This window comes from Brachyhypopomus gauderio, chromosome 1 (assembly GCF_052324685.1).
Source record: "Brachyhypopomus gauderio isolate BG-103 chromosome 1, BGAUD_0.2, whole genome shotgun sequence".
NCBI classification, from domain to species: Eukaryota; Metazoa; Chordata; class Actinopteri; order Gymnotiformes; family Hypopomidae; genus Brachyhypopomus; species Brachyhypopomus gauderio.
Window position 1 is genome coordinate 49,394,622 of NC_135211.1, and position 18,496 is coordinate 49,413,117.

Consider the following 18,496-nt stretch of genomic DNA (forward strand, 5'->3'; position numbering starts at 1 on the left):
CTTTCAACACAGATTGAATAGACACGGTTGAATAAGTCAGTGTTTCTCAACCAGGTCATATGCACGCTTTGAGCATGAGACTCACGCATATTTAGCGATTTCACATGCTCTCACGCCACACATGGAATTTCTCACGCTTGAATATTATTATTATTAATTTATTTTTTAAATAATCTAATCGCCGCACACCGCAGCATATTCAGCCAATCCATCGGTTGTATATTATAACAGGTTGAACCAATCAGAATATAGATCGCACTGTTTCTTGGTAGACTTTAGCCAGCCCGCTCCCCAACCACACACACACACACACACACACACACAGCCGCTACACTAACCATCGCGACAGATTCCAATCCCCCCCGCCTGAAAAAAAGCTCACGCCCACCAAACTTGAGAGATCTGGTCATATGAAATACATTTTAATGATTTTAAAGCGTATAATAACTTCAATTTTTAAAACTATAGTTTTTTATTTCATATCAGAATATTTTGACGGCACCCCCGATGAAGACAGACGGCACCCCAGGGTGCCGCGTCACCCCGGTTGAGAAACGCTGGAGTAAGTTATTTGCTTATATTTTTGTAATTGTTTAGATGTCAATTGTCAAACTATAAGTAGATAAAATAAAATTGGATAAATTTTATTATAATATACATTTATGTTTTAAGAATATTTAGGCCCTCTGAGAGGGTGTAGAGGGCCCTGACGGTTCCCCACTGAGTTGTTTATATAGGATAAAACAACAATAATAAATTAAAAAATAAACATAACACAGTAATATCAAACACAAATCTCAAAAAGACACTTTATAATGCTATACATTTATTTTTAAGTTATTGATGACACAGAAAACGACTCATAAGCAATGAACGTTAAGTGCAGAAAAACTTGACTCGGACACCAGGGGGCAATCAAACATCAAACTGTGTGATTTACAACATTTGTAAGATTTTATTTGATTAGCAATTGCTAAACAACCAGCAATTTTTTATTTGATAGAATTTTACCAGCAATTGCTTAACAACATGTTTTCTCACACATAAACTTGTTTTTGGTGTCACATTTAATGTCATTCCAGCCCTTCTCACGGTAATTCCTAATCTCACCACAGTCCTCATCACCTGCATTGTTTGGTTCTCCTGAAGCCCAGAACCTGAAATTCAGAGAATCAGATTCAAGCTCTAATCAGATTCAAGTTTAATCAGTGTGTCTTATTTTACACTGATTCTCTTACCCAGTGTTTTTAATACTGGAGCCATCTACCCATTTCCAGGTGGCCTCTGTATCTACATCAGTCAGACCGATCCAAGCACCACTATTTCCCAGTGTTTTAAACATAAATTCCTGCAAATATGGTTCTTAAGTAAGAAAAGGCAGTAGAAGTATAACTGTTCTCCCTCACATGGACTCTCCTTCTCTCACCTGTTCCTGTCTGCTGTTTATGATCACCAGGTCTGCTCCTCTCTCTCTGCAGTCCTGTCTGCTCTCACTCCAGGTCTTCATTTGAGTAGAGATGTAATACATACTGCAGCCAAATATCTTCCATTCTAGTTTAACATACATATGTTCATACACTAGCACAACAATGCTCACTGATTTCATATAAGGTATATTTACTTGTATTTATTAGTAAACACATACATAAACACACAGTGTGTGCAGCACAGTATGTGTACACTGGGAAAAATGATGTGCTCTGAGCCTTCTGTGTTTATTCTGTACAAATGTCAGTGCCCTCATGTCCTGTTAATTCTGTATCCTACTGCAATTAAAGTGATTCTGATGCTATCAGGAACCAATTCAAGTGTAAAAATTGCATTTGAATTAACAAAAATACAATTCAAATCTAAACAATTCAGATTCTATAACAATTAACCCCTCCCCTCTTGTCAATCATTATCATGTCTGTGTCTCTCTTCATGTTTGTGTCTCTCTTGCTATTTCCAGAGATGTATAGTAATGAAGTAGAACTACTTCACTACTGTACTTAAGTACTAAAATGCTGTATCTGTACTTTACTGGAGTATTGTAGTGAGCTGAATAGAATAGAATAGCCTTTATTGTCATACATCGTACAAGTACAAAGCATGAGATGACATTCCCCGGAGCCCTGAGTCAGAGAAGCTGCAATAGCATGACTCACGCGCAGCCCTACACTCTTCAGGGCGGGGGGAGAAACAGAGAGATAACATTAGGAGGAGACAAAAAATATGACCACAGATTATTCTCACGAACAGGACAACAGTCTGTGTGCATGCAAAAAATCCCCATAGCACATACAAGCATTGATAACACAGACAGTCAAGCACAGAGAGGCATGATTCATTTAGATGGGGAGGGGGGAGCCAGAGGCCTGGCACACCAAGACGACGACCTTCTGGGAGAAATTTGTTTGGGCGCCAATGTAGATAAGCAGAATGAAGAATTTAGCAAGGAGCTCGTCCTTGAGCTTTGAGCACACTAACTCCTCTCTTAAGTTAGTGGTCTTTCAACTGATCCAACTTCACGCGTAGAGCATTGATTCCCTCCACGATCGACTCCAAGCTTCTACCAACAGTCACAGTCTGTTTTCCAACAGCTCTACCCACCGCATCAATCATGTGGGGCACTTGGTGTGACCCCACTTTTTTAATTTCACGATACCCCAGGGCAAATCCTAATCCAAACAGCAGAGCCACCGCGATCAAAGTTCCAAATAAGTACACGTCCTCAACATCTTCCAGGGAGAGAGGCGCAAGACACAAACTACGCCAGGTCCCCCCATAATATAGTGAGGTATATTTATACACTATATTAAGGCTTTATAAACCCTCCCCACACCTTTACGTTATATAAATCTTTACCATTGTCACGGTGAGGGGGCCGGGTCGCCACCAGAGGGCGCGCAACCCGGCCAGCAGCCGATCCCAGCACACACCCCCGCGCACGCAGCCACTCCCACAGTCGCAATCACCATCATACTGAGCACCTGTTTCTTGTTTACTTTGCACTTCTTAAGCCCGCAGGTCGTCTGGTCCAGTGCTGCACATTGCCGCTACACGAGCGTCTCTGGTTGACAGCACGTCCCTACCGTGTGTGTACGAGCGTCACCTTGCATCCACTGTGTATGCGCTACGAGCTTTACCTCCCTTGGTTTAAACTCCACAACCCCGTTATCGACTGGTCCACGGGTAAGCTGCTGAAGTGGGTAGCGCCCCTACAGGGCACCCGGTCTCCCTCCCATGTGTTCGCGCAATCCACCAGCGTTGAGAGCCCTAACATCAGCTCCACTCCAGTCATTCCCGCTCCGTACCGTGATCTAGCGGAAGTGTTCAGCGCTGCCAAGGCAACCCAGTTACCACCTCACCGACCCTGGGACTGTCACATCACCCTCAAGGCAGGTACTACGCCACCGCGCGGTCGAGTCTATCCACTTTCTCAGGAAGAGGAGCGGGTCATGGCTCAGTATGTTAAGGAGGCTCTCGCTCAGGGCTATATTACTCCCTCCACCTCTCCCGCCTCAGCCAGCGTCTTCTTCGTAAAGAAGAAAGACGGTGGGCTGAGGCCATGCGTAGATTACCGAGGGCTCAATTCCCTCTTAGTGAACTTTGCCTACCCGCTGCCTCTAGTGCCGTCGGCACTGGAGCAGTTAAGGAAGGCTAAAGTCTTCACTAAACTAGATCTGCGCAGCGCCTACAACCTTATTCGCGTACGCGAGGGTGATGAATGGAAGACGGCGTTTAGTACCTCTACGGGGCACTACGAGTATCGCGTCTTGCCTTATGGCTTGGCGTCTGCTCCGTCGTTCTTCCAGGCGTTCATTAATGAGGTCTTAAGGGAGTATTTGAATAGATGCGTTGTCGCTTATATCGATGACATCCTGATCTATTCTCCCTCCCACGACCAACATGTGCGTGATGTACGGGCAGTTCTGGGCACGCTCTTGCGCAATCGGTTGTATTGCAAGCTCGAGAAGTGCGAGTTCCATCTCAGCGAGATGAACTTCCTAGGCTACACCATTAGGCCAGGCTCCGTGCACATGCAGCACAGGAAGGTGGTCGTGAAATGGACGCAGCCTCACACACGGCGCGAGCTGCAGAGATTTCTCGCGAATTTCTACAGGCGGTTCATTCGCGCATATAGTCAGATCGCAGAGCCCCTTACTGACATGCTGAGAGGGGGAGGAGTTAAGCTTCGCTGGACAGAGAGATCTACGAGAGCGTTCAACCAGCTGAAGCAAGCGTTTGTCGACGCGCCGGTTCTGCACCAACCGGATCCTAACCGTCCCTTTATAGTGGAGGTAGACGCGTCGAACGTGGGAGTAGGCGCGGTGCTATCACAGCGACCGAAGAAGCATAGCTCTCTCCGTCCCATAGCCTTCTACTCGAGGAAGCTCACCGCCGCCGAGCGTAACTACGGGGTGGGAGACCGTGAGTTGTTGGCCATGCGCAAGGCGTTCGGTGAGTGGAGACACTGGCTGGAGGGAGCTAAGCATCCATTCACCGTGCTTACTGACCACAAAAACCTGGAATATATCAGGACCACGAAACGGATGAACGCCCGTCAAGCCAGGTGGTCTCTGTATTTCTCTCGTTTCAAGTTCCAGGTGACATACCGGCCAGGAGAGAAGAACCAGCGTGCGGATGCGCTATCTAGGTCCTTTCCTGGCAATACGGAGTCGACAAGCGAGGAGCCGGTGCTTACGCCTGAGTGCGTCGTGGGAGCTTTGGAGTGGCAGATCGATCGGGAGATCGAGGCAGCGAACCCGCATCCAGGTTGCCCGCCGCACCGTAAGTACGTTCCCCCCGCGCACCGTAGTGCCCTCATCAGCTGGGCTCATACGTCAGTGGGGACGGGGCACCCAGGGGTGTCAAAAACGGCTCAGTTGTTGGGGGCCCGCTACTGGTGGCCGGGGCTGCACCGGGACGTACTGCAGCAGGTGGCGTCCTGCGCAGTGTGTGCGCGGTGCAAGGTGCCACACACTCCTCCTGCGGGTAAGCTCCTCCCTCTCCCGGCACCCAAGCAACCATGGACGCACATCGCTTTGGACTTCGTCACGGACCTCCCCCCGTCCGAGGAGAACACGGTCATCATGGTGGTAATAGACCGGTTCTCGAAGATGGTTCGCTTCCTTCCCCTGCGGGGCCTGCCCACCGCTTGGGAGACTGCGGATCTCTTGTTTCGGCACATATTCCGGCAGTTCGGTCTGCCTGAGGATATCGTGTCGGACAGGGGACCGCAGTTCACCTCGCGTGTGTGGCGGGAGTTCCTATCCAAGCTTAACATCACGGTTAGCCTAACCTCTGGTTACCATCCGCAGGCTAACGGACAGGTGGAGCGAGCGAACCAGGAGGTGGGAAAGTTCCTGCGCGCGTACTGCAGCGAGCACGCGGACACATGGTGCGCCCTTCTGCCCTGGGCCGAGTACGCACAGAACTCCCTCACACATTCCAGCACGGGGATGACACCGTTCGAGTGCGTGCTCGGTCGCCAGCCGCCGCTCTATCCTTGGAACGCCGCGTCCTCAGACCAGCCCATCGTCGAGGAGTGGTGCAAGAGGAGCGAGCGGGTGTGGGAGGACACCCATCAGCGGCTGAGAGAGGCGATTCGGCGATTCAAGCAGAAAGCCGACCGTCGGAGGGGAGAGACCCCATCTTATCAGGTAGGGGATAAGGTGTGGGTCTCCACCGAAGATGGACGCCTGGGTAGGAGAGGTAAACTGGGGGAGAGATATGCCGGCCCGTACGTCATCTTGAGGCGGCTTAACCCAGTTACTTACCGCATCAGTCTGCCCGAAGACAGACGTGTGTCGCGTGCATTTCATGTGTCCGCTCTCAAGCCATACAGAGCAGGTGCATTGGAGGAGGCCTCGACGTCACGGCCGCCCTCGCCGCTGCAGTTGTCGGACGGACCCGCGTACCTCGTGGAGAGGTTACTGGACTCGAGGCGCAGAAAAGGTGGCTTACAGTACCTGGTGGACTGGGTCGGATACGGACCGGAGGAGCGCTCCTGGATACCGGCCTCTCAAGTGGTAGGCCCCTCCCTTATCGCCGACTTCCACAGGGAACATCCAGACCGGCCAGCTCCGCGGCGACGGGGAAGACCGCGTGGGAGTCGACGGGAGGGGTCCTTGGGGGAGGGCTCTGTCACGGTGAGGGGGCCGGGTCGCCACCAGAGGGCGCGCAACCCGGCCAGCAGCCGATCCCAGCACACACCCCCGCGCACGCAGCCACTCCCACAGTCGCAATCACCATCATACTGAGCACCTGTTTCTTGTTTACTTTGCACTTCTTAAGCCCGCAGGTCGTCTGGTCCAGTGCTGCACATTGCCGCTACACGAGCGTCTCTGGTTGACAGCACGTCCCTACCGTGTGTGTACGAGCGTCACCTTGCATCCACTGTATATGCGCTACGAGCTTTACCTTGCATCTCCAGTGTATGCGTTACGAGCTTTACCTTGCGTCTACAGTGTATGCGCTACGAGCTTTACCTTGCATCTACAGTGTATGCGCTACGAGCTTTACCTTGCATCTGCAGTGTATGCGCTACGAGCTTTACCGTGCATTACATACTACGAGTGTTACTGGTTGCCATGGATAATAAACCACCTTCTGTCCAACCCACGTCTCCGGCTGCCTCTGTCCCGACGCCCCCGGCGTCACAACCATTCCCTTAATAACCATTTCCACACTGTTCTGTGCATGTGTGCTTGTCCAGCGAGCAACCAGTCGTGTTGTTAACAATCTCATGTAGGCATGTAGCGTCTCAGGCAAGCGATGCTGCTTCTCGTTTGCGAGAATAATACTTATAATATATTTTATATATTTTGGGATTTTATCATGTAAAAAAATCATAAAATATATATTTTTCCTGCCGATCGAAATCCGCAGACAACCGGCGAAAATGCAAAGACCCGCAAATTTTTTTTACACAATAATACCTTATAAAAACCCGCGAAAGAGTGAATTTGCAAAAGCTGAAGCGTGTGGTGCGGGATCACTGTAACTTAATACAAAAAATAAATATGAACTAGCCTACAACTTTGAGTGCAAAAAAATATTAAATTAAGAGCAAAATTAAGATAAAAACTGTACATTCAGAAGAAAATATCAACTTAAATGTGCAATCAAAAAGAAAATGTGAGTGAGTGGCAGCGCAAACGTGAATAATGTCCCAACAGTTATCTGGGTGGCAGCGCGAATGTGAATCACAGTGACAGTACGTTCGGTGAACGAATCTGAGAGTGAACAAGAGCTCTCAGTTCAGTGAACACATCAGAGAATGAATGAGTGCCCTCAGTTCAGTGAACGAATCAGAGAGTGAACAGCGGTGGTGACAGCATTTTCACTACCCAGTGCATTTATGCAAATTGTAACAGTATTTTTTTCCCTACTTCCACTTTACTTCACGACATATTTTCCATCAGTTTAATACTTTTACTTTGATACACTTTTTATGTGCTGTATAGTTACTCGTTACTATTATAAACATGTTAGCTGGCGCTGTCACCGGGTCAAGCGATCAGACTGTCTTATGAGAAAACTGCGCATGCTCCGGTCGCGTCTCGTTTACTCTGCTGCTGCCTTCACTGAACACTTGAGCTTCGTAATCTAGGTTCACTTGACGCGTGAATACTTCTGTACTTCCACTTAAGTAAAGTTTTTATAGAACACTTCAACTTCTACTCAAGTCACTTTTTTGATAGAGTACTTGTACTTTTACTCAAGTATGGGTCTCTAATACTTTATACATGTCTGGCTATTTCCCTGTGTTATATTTAAACCCCTTAGTTGGTTTGTTGTCACAGGTCATTGTTTCAGTTAGTGTTGTCTCGTTCAGTGTCCGAACCAGGTTTTTCTTTGATTTGTTTTGTTCCTCTTCCCCGTTTCTCCCCTTGTCTAGTCATGTGTTTATTCTCATCCCATGTCCTTGCTTCTGTATTTGGCTATATCAGTTCTCTCAAGCGTAGTTTCTATGTCAGTTGTTTTCTCTATCTTCCCCGCATTTTCAGTCATGTCGTTTATTTATGTTCTGTCACTCGTGCAATATTATTAGCAGAGAAGTATAAAGTATTAGAGACCCATACTTGAATAAAAGTACAAGTACTCTATCAAAAATGTACTTGAGTAGAAGCTGATTTGTTCCTTAAAAACTTTACCTAAGTAGAAGTACAGAAGTATTCAACATTTTTTGTACTTAAGAATTGCAAGTAGTTTATTCTAAAATATATTACTCAACTACTGAAAGTAAAAAGTACAAGTATTGTGTTTTGAATTAATTAAAGAAAGCTGTCAAAGTTTGATTATCAATTGTTTTTATATATGACTTACAAATCAAAGCTGGAAAGACCACAAATACAAGTGTTCTGTATGTACAAATAAGTAGCAACTTAAAAAACTGGGCTTAACACTTCGTACACAAAACACAGATAACCTATGTCCCGCTATGTCATAGGTTTGACGCAGAAGTACAAGTTCCCCAAGAGAACTTGAGAGGAGAACAAGAGAGGAGAAAAAGGGAGGAGACAATTTTCTTTGACTTCATTGTGCAGAAATCTGCTTTAAAAGGGTACATTAAAACACATTACATTTACATCCAGACAGTATATGACATATTAAAATACATTGATAAATTATATATATCTTGTCTTTTTAATACACACTTATTTACAGCAATTAATTCATTAAATAAATCTCTAATAAGCAGTTTTTCTGTGTCCTTTCCTCCGTGTTGTTTGTGTAGTGTCCACCATGGTTTGCTGTGCTGCATGGGGATGCTCCAATCGATCCGAGAAAGGAGCAAAAATGTATGGTTTCCCCACTGATACTGAGAGGAGAAAAAAATGGTTGTCTCAACTAAGCAGGAAAATATATATGTATATACGTGAGGTAATCATTAAACACTGCATTTGCACTTTTCACAATAAACACACTATTGGAAAGCTTAATGCCTGATTTATTCAAATACAGAATAGTGAACAAAAAAAATCAAAGACTCCAGACAGACTCGGGTGCAGGGTGAGGGTGCTATCTAGTTGCAGGCTCCATTGAATCCCCTATGGTTCTTTGGCTTAAAGAGAGAGAGGAGAAAAAGACAGGAGAAAATGATTATTATGAGTATTGATGTGATATGAATTTGAATTTGTTGCACATCCTTGGTTGTTTTTTATATGTGTAATGAGTGTATACGTATCCAGTAAGTGTTCTCTAATACTGTGTATTCACCCACTATGGGATATGTATATGGGTAGACAAAACTGAGTTGTCATGTGTGAGGAGTAAACTCACATCACTCTGCAGGCACATTTTGAGGCAGACCAGTTAATCAAAACCAAACAGGGCAAGACCAGGCTGAGAGCAGATGCTGTTCCCACCATTTTTGTGCATCGCCCCGCACTCAGAAAGAGGAAGCCCCCTGCACTACGATGCACCACTGGACCTGTAAAGACAGGGCCCATAGCTGCTGATCACAGCTATAGTGTTGACACAGGTATAAGTATGAACTCCTAATAATTATATTATTTTTTTAAGTGATAGAATATTTAAAACTTAATCACACCAAATAGTATATGTCTTTTATATCCAGCAGTTTCAAAAACTGAGGAAATATGTTAATAAAATAAAATAAAAATAAATAAAACGAAATAAAATAAATAAAAGGAGAAATAAATAAAATAAAATGAAATAAAAAGTTAGCTGGTACTCCAAAATGGATATCCTCATTTCACCTCCTCGACCCAACACACTTTACAATCACACTCAAATGTTATATTTAACCAATACTTAGCTACCCCTCAAAAACATCGCGTTTAGGTGAAATGGCATTAAGAGAGGAATTTACAATTAATAGGCTGTCAGTCGTTAATGTGAAATCTTGCTAACCGTATTCGCTTTGTTTTAGCATAGATTTAGTTCCTTAAATCTGCTTATTAAGAGGTGGATAATTCACTAAAATGCTTTAATGCACATGGTAATTTGATTCTGATGTCCTTATAATACACAATCTGATTTTTTAAGCGTACTAACCTGTAAAAGTGTATCACAGATGGTCCACTGCTCCAGCTTGACTGCGCTGCTCGTATTTGCTGCTAACTTCCGGGAACTATTGACAGGCTCCACGATCCACCATTGCTGTAAAAAACTGGTCCATTGGAGTGAACGGAGATGTCGCGACTCTCTCTCTATATGGCTCTGTGGCGAACGTAATTTGCCAGGGGTGGTAAATGTAAAATAGACACAAATTAAGTGTTATATCGCAATCTATCGATTGCCGGTCGTTGGCGCCAGAGCGAACTAGTAACTCATTAAATCATAGATGTGGATCAGAGGTAAATAAACTAGATTTTTTTTTTCGGCATGAGATATCGCAAGTGTGGAGTGAGAGCGTGTGAAAACGGTCAAATGTGTGTGTCTCACGCTCAATCCGTCTTTTTTTTCTCGCTGTGTCCATTTTCCACCCCCCGGTAACATTTTACGTTCGCCCCAAATCCCCCCCCCCCCCCCCCCCCGCCTTCGCCAGCCTCGTCAACAATTTACATTCGCGTATAACAGTGTCCTTGTTTTTTGTCAGACCTAGGTGGCAACCCTAATGTGTATTTGTGTATGTATTTGTATAAATATGTAAATGAAGCTGAAGGTGCTGGAAACTACTGAAAATGGACCTTCAAAGTTCCGTACAAGTGCTTGAATTCCACCTTGTAACTTCGAACGCACAAAAATCGAGAGGTGCTTGACCCAGTGACAGCACCAGCTAACATGTTTATAATTGTAACGAGTAACTATACAGCACGTAAAAAATATATCGGATTAAAAGTATTAAACTGATGGAAAATGTGTAGTGAAGTAATAATGGAAGTAGGAGAAAAAAAGAATACTCCAGTAAAGTACAGATACAGCATTTTAGTACTTACTGTAGTGAAGTATTTGTCGATGTGTGTCGATCGTTGACCGGGGGGGTGTCAAACCCTAGATGTCAGATTGGCTACCATGTATGTCAATCAAATATACAACTGGACGATAGCCAGTCATTCATCCACTACTTTTTAATGTCATGTGATCTACCCACACTTCCTTCGGGATCGACGTAATGGGCACCCCTGATATAGAGTAATGGCATGTTATTTCAGACATTAAGTTCTTACCCAAATTAGGACACTGTTTCTGTAATCAATCCCTCTCAATCGTTTGAAAAAATTGGTCCCTCTTACTGGTTAGATTTTTTTATTGTGATCTGTAACTGGTCTCTCTCTATTGTCAGGTTGTGATTACTGGTCTGCAACTGTTCTCCTTCAATAGTCAGGTTGAAGTTACAGGTCTGTAGCTGGTCTTTCTCTGCAGTGAACTTGACCCACATCACTGTGATGGCAGTCAGCAGGAGAACACACAACAGCCCCAGACACACTGCAGTCAGTCTGGAACAACTGCTCATAGTGGTGTTGGAAACTACAAGATGTCACATATTTAAGACTGTAATAATCTGCAAATGATCACTTACCCATTTCAGAAACCTTTTTTTGGAGTTCTCTCTCTTTCTTTAGCTGGTCACTCTCTGCAGTCAGACAGTTGTAACTGTTCTGTAGCAGGTCTTTCTCTACTGTCAGGTTGTTGTATCTGGTCTGTAGCTGGTCTCTCTCTATAGTCAGGCTGTTGTAACTGGTATCTAACTGGTCTCTCTCTATAGTCAGGTTATTGTAGCTGGTTTGTAGCTGGTCTCTCTCTATAGTCAGATTATTGTAGCTGGTCTGTAGCTGGTCTCTCTCTATAGTCAGGTTATTGTAACTGGTCTGTAACTGGTCTCTCTCTATAGTCAAGTTTTTGTAACTGGTCTGTAACTGGTCTCTCTCTATAGTCAGGTTTTTGTAACTGGTCTGTAACTGGTCTCTCTCTGCAGTGAACCTGACCCACATCACTATGATGACAGTCAGCAGGAGAACACACAGCAGCCCCAGACACACTGCAGTCAGTCTGGAACATCTGCTCACTGTAGTGTCTCCTCCTGGTGGGTAATACACACAGAGAAACACATATGAGCTTTGGATTCATATTAGCTGAATATTCACAAGATATTTATTTAGAATTATCTGACCTTGTGATAACCATTTCAAAAAATATATTCCTTTTCAAATAAACATACACAAATGTGTGTGTTGAGTTTCTGTGTTGTTGTGAGTGTAGGTCAGGGCTATTCAACTGGCGGACCGCGGGCCGGATCTGGCCCGCGGATTAACTTGATCCGGCCCGCAGCCGTATCCCCGCGGAGAAAAATTAAAGCCTGGTTTAAGCCTGGATTATACTTGATGTGTCGCGAGCAGTGCGAGGGTCTGCGCGGTGAAAATGACGTAATCACTGTGGCTCCGCCCGTGCGCGAGGGCCTCACGCGCTGTCGATTCGGGAGGTCGTGCATCTCTCGAATTTTGTAACTTCGTGCGCGGCGCGCCTCAGCACAATGAACAAAGTCATGTTTGCAGGGTTCATACACCTTTATAAGGTGGAATTAAAGCACTTGTATGTCACTTTAAAGGTCTATTTCAATATTTCCCAGCACGATAAACTTAAATAAGTTAAATATTTATACATATACTCGAAATTATTCGCTTTTAATCACATTATTTAATGGCGGTTTATTTTCAAAATGCCCAATCTTAACATCTTCACGTTCGTCCTGGAATTACAAGAGGCTCGTATTAACATAATACAAGAGAACTGTTTAGTCAGACAGCTATTTGTTGTGAAACGAAGTAGTTACAATTTCAAGCATTTTCAAGTACTTTAGTCTAAATTCCAGCACTTTCAAACCTGAAACACAAAGCAACATTAAAATTCATCAGGTAAATGTTCCTTCCTGTTTTTGAGGGGTGTTTCTTTATACTACCACCAGAGGTGGAAAGAGTACTGAAAAATTTTAATTGAGTAAAAGTATCATTACTTTGCCTAAAATTTACTCAGAGTAAAAGTAAAATTACCCATCTCAAAATTTACTTGAGTAAAAGTACAAAATTACTTCATTTAAAATGTAATTTGAGTAAAAGTTACTTAGTTACTTTCAGTTATTTAATGCATGGATGAATCATGAACCAAATTCAGCACAAGTTGTTTTAATCGATTTCTAAGTGTATTTAAGTGCACGTCCACACTTGCAAAAAGATCAGCTGGGCTCAGGAACATACTTCCTCACAGCACAAGGACAGTCACAACCTGTACCATAAAATGCAAACAATTTTCAGTCCTATTGTCCAACGGACAACACTATGATAAGAATAAAGACATTTAAATTACAAATTATTCAAAAAACAAAATGCACACAAAATTAAGTGCCCACAAGATGCCACAAATCAAACTAAAATGCAACAGGATTCCACTACTTACAATAAAATGTCAACAGGATCCCACAGAACCTGATAGATAGAAGATTTAAAGATAGAACAATCTCATCCTTTTGGAAAAAAAGTGCACCAGATTACGACCTGATTATGAGACAATGGAAAGGGCGTGCGCAAGGCAAGGCCATGCAATTGCCCTTCAGTTCTGGGATTCAGAAGTTTAAATTTCTGCCCGCATTTAATTTTTCACCATCAATATTTTTTTACTCAGTAATGTGAGGGTGTTCAAATGTAGTGAAGTAAAACTACTTGGGTCAAAATGTACTCAAGTAAAAGTAAAAATTACATATTTCAAAAACTACTCAGAAAATTACAAATTACTCATAAAAAGTACTCAATTACAGTAATGTGAGTAAATGTAATTAGTTACTTTCCACCCATGACTACCACATATCGTTTCGGACAACACTGCACGCAGATTTTGACGAATTATGACAAATTTTAATGTTGCTTTGTGTTTCAGGTTTGAAAAGTACTTGAAAATGCTGGAAATTGTTGTTTTTAATTTATCGTTCTTTTGTATTACGTTAATACGAGCCTCTTGTAATTCCAGAACAAAACATGAGAGAACATGAAGACGTTAAGATTGGGCATTTTGAAAATAAACCACCATTAAATAATGTGATTAAAAGCGAATTATTTCGAATCATTTTGAGTATTATTTAAGTTTATCGTGCTGGGAAATATTGAACTGGACCTTAAAAGTGACGTACAAGTGATTTAATTCCACCTTGTAAAGGTGTATGAACCCTGCAAACACGAACCCACCCCCCACCCCCCTGTCAACAAATTTCTGGCCCACAGGTCAGAGCTCTATGCCAAATCTGACCCGCAGATAAATATAGTTGAATAGCCCTGGTGTAGGTGGTTAGACTCTACTTCTCTACTGGTTTGCACTAACAAATGATTGTGCTAATATGTCAAATTATCTAAATATATACACTGCTCAAAAAAATAAAGAGAACACTCAAATAACACATCCTAGATCTGAATTAATGAAATATTCTCATTGAATACTTTGTTCTGTACAAAGTTGAATGTGCTGACAACAAAATCACACAAAAATCATCAATGGAAATCAAATTTATTAACCAATGGAGGCCTGGATTTGGAGCCACACACAAAATTAAAGTGGAAAAACACACTACAGGCTGATCCAACTTTGATGTAATGTCCTTAAAACAAGTCAAAATGAGGATCAGTATTGTGTGTGGCCTCCACGTGCCTGTATGACCTCCCTACAACGCCTGGGCATGCTCCTGATGAGGTGGCGGATGGTCTCCTGAGGGATCTCCTCCCAGACCTGGACTAAAGCATCCGCCAACTCCTGGACAGTCTGTGGTGCAACGTGACGTTGGTGGATGGAGCGAGACATGATGTCCCAGATGTGCTCAATCGGATTCAGGTCTGGGGAACAGGCGGGCCAGTCCATAGCTTCAATGTCTTCATCTTGCAGGAACTGCTGACACACTCCAGCCACATGATGTCTAGCATTGTCCTGCATTAGGAGGAACCCAGGGCCAACTGCACCAGCATATGGTCTCACAAGGGGTCTGAGGATTTCATCTCAGTACCTAATGGCAGTCAGGCTACCTCTGGTGAGCACATGGAGGGCTGTGCGGCCCTCCAAAGAAATGCCACCCCACACCATTACTGACCCACTGCCAAACCGGTCATGCTGAAGGATGTTGCAGGCAGCAGATCGCTCTCCACGGCGTCTCCAGACTCTGTCATGTCTGTCACATGTGCTCAGTGTGAACCTGCTTTCATCTGTGAAGAGCACAAGGCACCAGAGGCGAATTTGCCAATCCTGGTGTTCTCTGGCAAATGCCAAGCGTCCTGCACGGTGTTGGGCTGTGAGCACAACCCCCATCTGTGGACGTCGGGCCCTCATACCATCCTCATGGAGTCGGTTTCTAACCGTTTGTGCAGACACATGCACATTTGTGGCCTGCTGGAGGTCATGGTGCAGGGCTCTGGCAGTGCTCCTCTTCCTTCTTGCACAAAGACGGAGGTAGCAGTCCTGCTGCTGGGTTGTTGCCCTCCTACGGCCTCCTCCACGTCTCCTGGTGTACTGGCCTGTCTCCTGGTAGCGTCTCCAGCCTCTGGACACTACCCTGACAGACACATCAAACCTTCTTGACACAGCTCGCATTGATGTGCCATCCTGGATGAGCTGCACTACCTGAGCCACTTGTGTGGGTTGTAGAGTCCATCTCATGCTACCACGAGTGTGAAAGGACCACCAACATTCAAAAGTGACCAAAACATCAGCCAGAAAGCATAGGTACTGAGAAGTGGTCTGTGGTCCCCCCCTGCAGAACTACTCCTTTATAGGGGGGGTCTTGCTAATTGCCTCTCATTTCTACCTGTTGTCTATTCCATTTGCACAACAGCAGGTGAAATTGATTATCAATCAGTGTTGCTTCCTAACTGAACAGGTTGGTTTCACAGAAGTGTGGTTGACTTGGAGTTATATTGTGTTGTTTAAGTGTTCCCTTTATTTTTTGAGCAGTGTACTTTCAAATGTAAACATGTAAATATGTAAAAATTTAAAAAATATTTAAACACGTAAATATGTTGGCCTTTTTCTCAGAGGGACATGTTAGGAACTTTGCGATCAATAAAGTTTATTCTATTCTATTCTAAAACTCCAGGGAGGACCCACCAACAAACCAGCCTAAGACGTCCCCCCTGGGAGGACAAGGGGAGACATCTCCGTCAGAGTAGCTAGAGGGCTCCCCAGTGTCATAACCAAACTCCTCACAGCTCTCCCACTACTCAGTGTAGGAAGGAGGTGTTGGGGAATCCCCCTAGGCAGGAGTCCCAGGACTCTTCATCTCACGACCTACAGCCACACTCACATCTCACTCCTGCTTATGACTACAAATGTCTTCGTTGATGAGACAGGAGACATGTGGGACAGATAACACTGACATACACACATACATATACACAAACAGACACACACGAGCGCAGACGCAGACACAGAGGAGACCGAGGGAGGAGACAGGGGCAGAAATCATGACACAGAAGCATTGAGGCTGTAGCTATAATGTACATTTGGACAGCAACATTGTATTCTCTGTCTCAGGCTGTTTATATACTGTAGTAAAAAAACAATCCCTCTCTCTAAATATAGCACTGTATATAACACTCTGTTGTTGTTTATTCTAACAGTCTTCAATTTAACTCCAGTTACACCATTTTCGGGAACAGTAACACGCAAAAACACAAAGTACATTCCCAGGCAACATGCTGGAACCACAGAACCCATCAGAGGGTCCTGGCCCACAGAAGCAGCCACAGGCTCCCTGGTTGCCCTGGTCTCTCTGGTCCCTCAGTTATTAAAATACTTACAACTACTTCCTAGTTCTGAATTACCAATGCAAACTTACTTGAGATGGAAAAAGAACCCATAGCATCATCTTGCCCTGTTGAAAATGTAAAATAAAGTTTATGCACCTGTATGTTGAGTTGATATATTCCTGTTTGTGAAGTCCTCCATCTCTGAGTTGGGGTCATGACCTCTAACAGTGTCTGCACTCTCATAGATATCAACCACCATCTCCACCCGCTCTCCTCTCTCCAACTCCAGAATACGATTAACATCATGAGACACACTCCAAGACATGACTAATCTATTAGAGACTCAAACACTAAACTCTAGTGTCTCTGTGAGTGAAGACACTACAGTACAGCTGCTCCTCTTTACTAATGTGATGTTTCCTGACTGAGTTTAATTAATCTGCTGCTGCCAGTTAAGGAAGTGACCAAGTAGCAGTGGCGTCTTCTATAAATAAGATTATTGTCGTCAAAGTGTGAACACAACAGAGCTCTGATCCTGTTATGAACCATATACCATTATCACAAGTTTATCACCAAATGTTGTACAGATTCAACTATAGATGATCCATTATCCAAGCCCCAGTCTGTTTATGTGGTTTCATGCTCTTTCTGGCCATCCTGAAAGAATTTTTCTCAGTCACAAAAATCCCTTCATGTATTGTCATCTGAATCTGCTCTGATGTCTGAAATACTTTCTGAATTTTCATAAATATCTTCCATAATCTCCATTCTGTTATGATACTGTTATTAATTTCAGGTTTGATTAAGATGTGAGCACACAACAAGCTTCAGCTCTAAAATAATTCTGTGGCTGTTTCAACTTTATGCCACTGAACAGTCGGAAGTCACAGTGGAACTTTTTCTGTGGTGTCTGTTACTTTAAAAACAACTGTTGCCTAATCTCTTTACAGTATTTACTGTACTTTGGTTAATCAAAAATATGGCTGTTAATTTTAATTTGAATTTACAGTAATTTTCTCTCTCTTTCTCTCTTTCTTTAAGTGATTTGCCATATACAGGGCTGTATTTATATAAGCTGGTCTGTCTACAGAAGATGACTGGTATATTTGAGCTGAAGTTGCAATGTGTACCTGTCTAACATACAGAGATTGTGTTACTGATGCCCACAATAGACTGTGAGATTGTGACAGACAGAAAAAAGTTTCATAGTGGGAAATGTAGTCATCTTTTAATTTTTTTTTTTCATTTATTTAGATAAATAGAGCATGGAGCAGATACCAGGAGACAGGCCAGTACACCAGGAGACATGGAGGAGGCTGTAGGAGGTCAACAACCCAGCAGCAGGACCACTACCTCCGCCTTTGTGTAAGGAGGAACAGGAGGAGCAGTGCAAGAGTTCTGCAAAATGACCTCCAGCAGGCATCCAACATCCATGTTTCTGCTCAAACTGTCAGAAACAGACTCCATGAGGGTGATATGAGGGCCCCACGCCCACAAGTGGGGCTTGTGCTTACAGTCCAACACCGTGCAGGGCGATTGGCATTTGCCAGGGAACACCAAGATTGGCAGATTTGCCATTGACACCCTGTGCTCTTCACGGATGAGAGCGGATTCACATTGAGTGCATGACAGTGTCTGGAGACGCCGTGGAGAATGTTCTGCTGTCTGCAACATCCTCCAGCATGATCGGTTTGTCAGTGGGTCAGTTATGGTGTGAGGAGGGATTTCTTTGGTGGGCTGCACAGACCTCCATGTGCTAGCCAGAGGTACCCTGACTGCCATTAGGTACCGAGATGAGATCCTCAGACCCATTGCGAGACCATATG

General features: G+C 44.1%; 1 protein-coding gene across 1 annotated transcript; it reads right to left on the bottom strand.

Moving 5' to 3' along the window:
• Positions 1-1,021: 1,021 nt before the first annotated feature.
• LOC143509448 (uncharacterized) lies at positions 1,022-17,068 on the bottom strand. The gene is made up of 6 exons (XM_076998232.1): positions 16,827-17,068; positions 11,490-11,977; positions 11,190-11,311; positions 8,455-8,470; positions 1,239-1,348; positions 1,022-1,157 (listed from the first exon to the last, which is right to left on the bottom strand). The coding sequence occupies exons 1-6, from the start codon at positions 16,993-16,995 to the stop codon at positions 1,022-1,024; spliced, it is 1,041 nt and encodes a 346-aa protein (XP_076854347.1). The 5' UTR covers positions 16,996-17,068.
• Positions 17,069-18,496: the final 1,428 nt, after the last annotated feature.

Coding starts and splice junctions, on each gene's coding strand:
- LOC143509448 (XM_076998232.1), bottom strand. CDS start 16,995: ATGTCTTGGAGTGTGTCTCATGATGTTAATCGTATTCTGGAGTTGGAG. Junction 11,312..11,489: donor AGAGAGAACTCCAAAAAAAG/GTTTCTGAAATG, acceptor TTCACTGCAGAG/AAAGACCAGCTACAGACCTG. Junction 1,158..1,238: donor TCCAGTATTAAAAACACTGG/GTAAGAGAATCA, acceptor TCTGAATTTCAG/GTTCTGGGCTTCAGGAGAAC.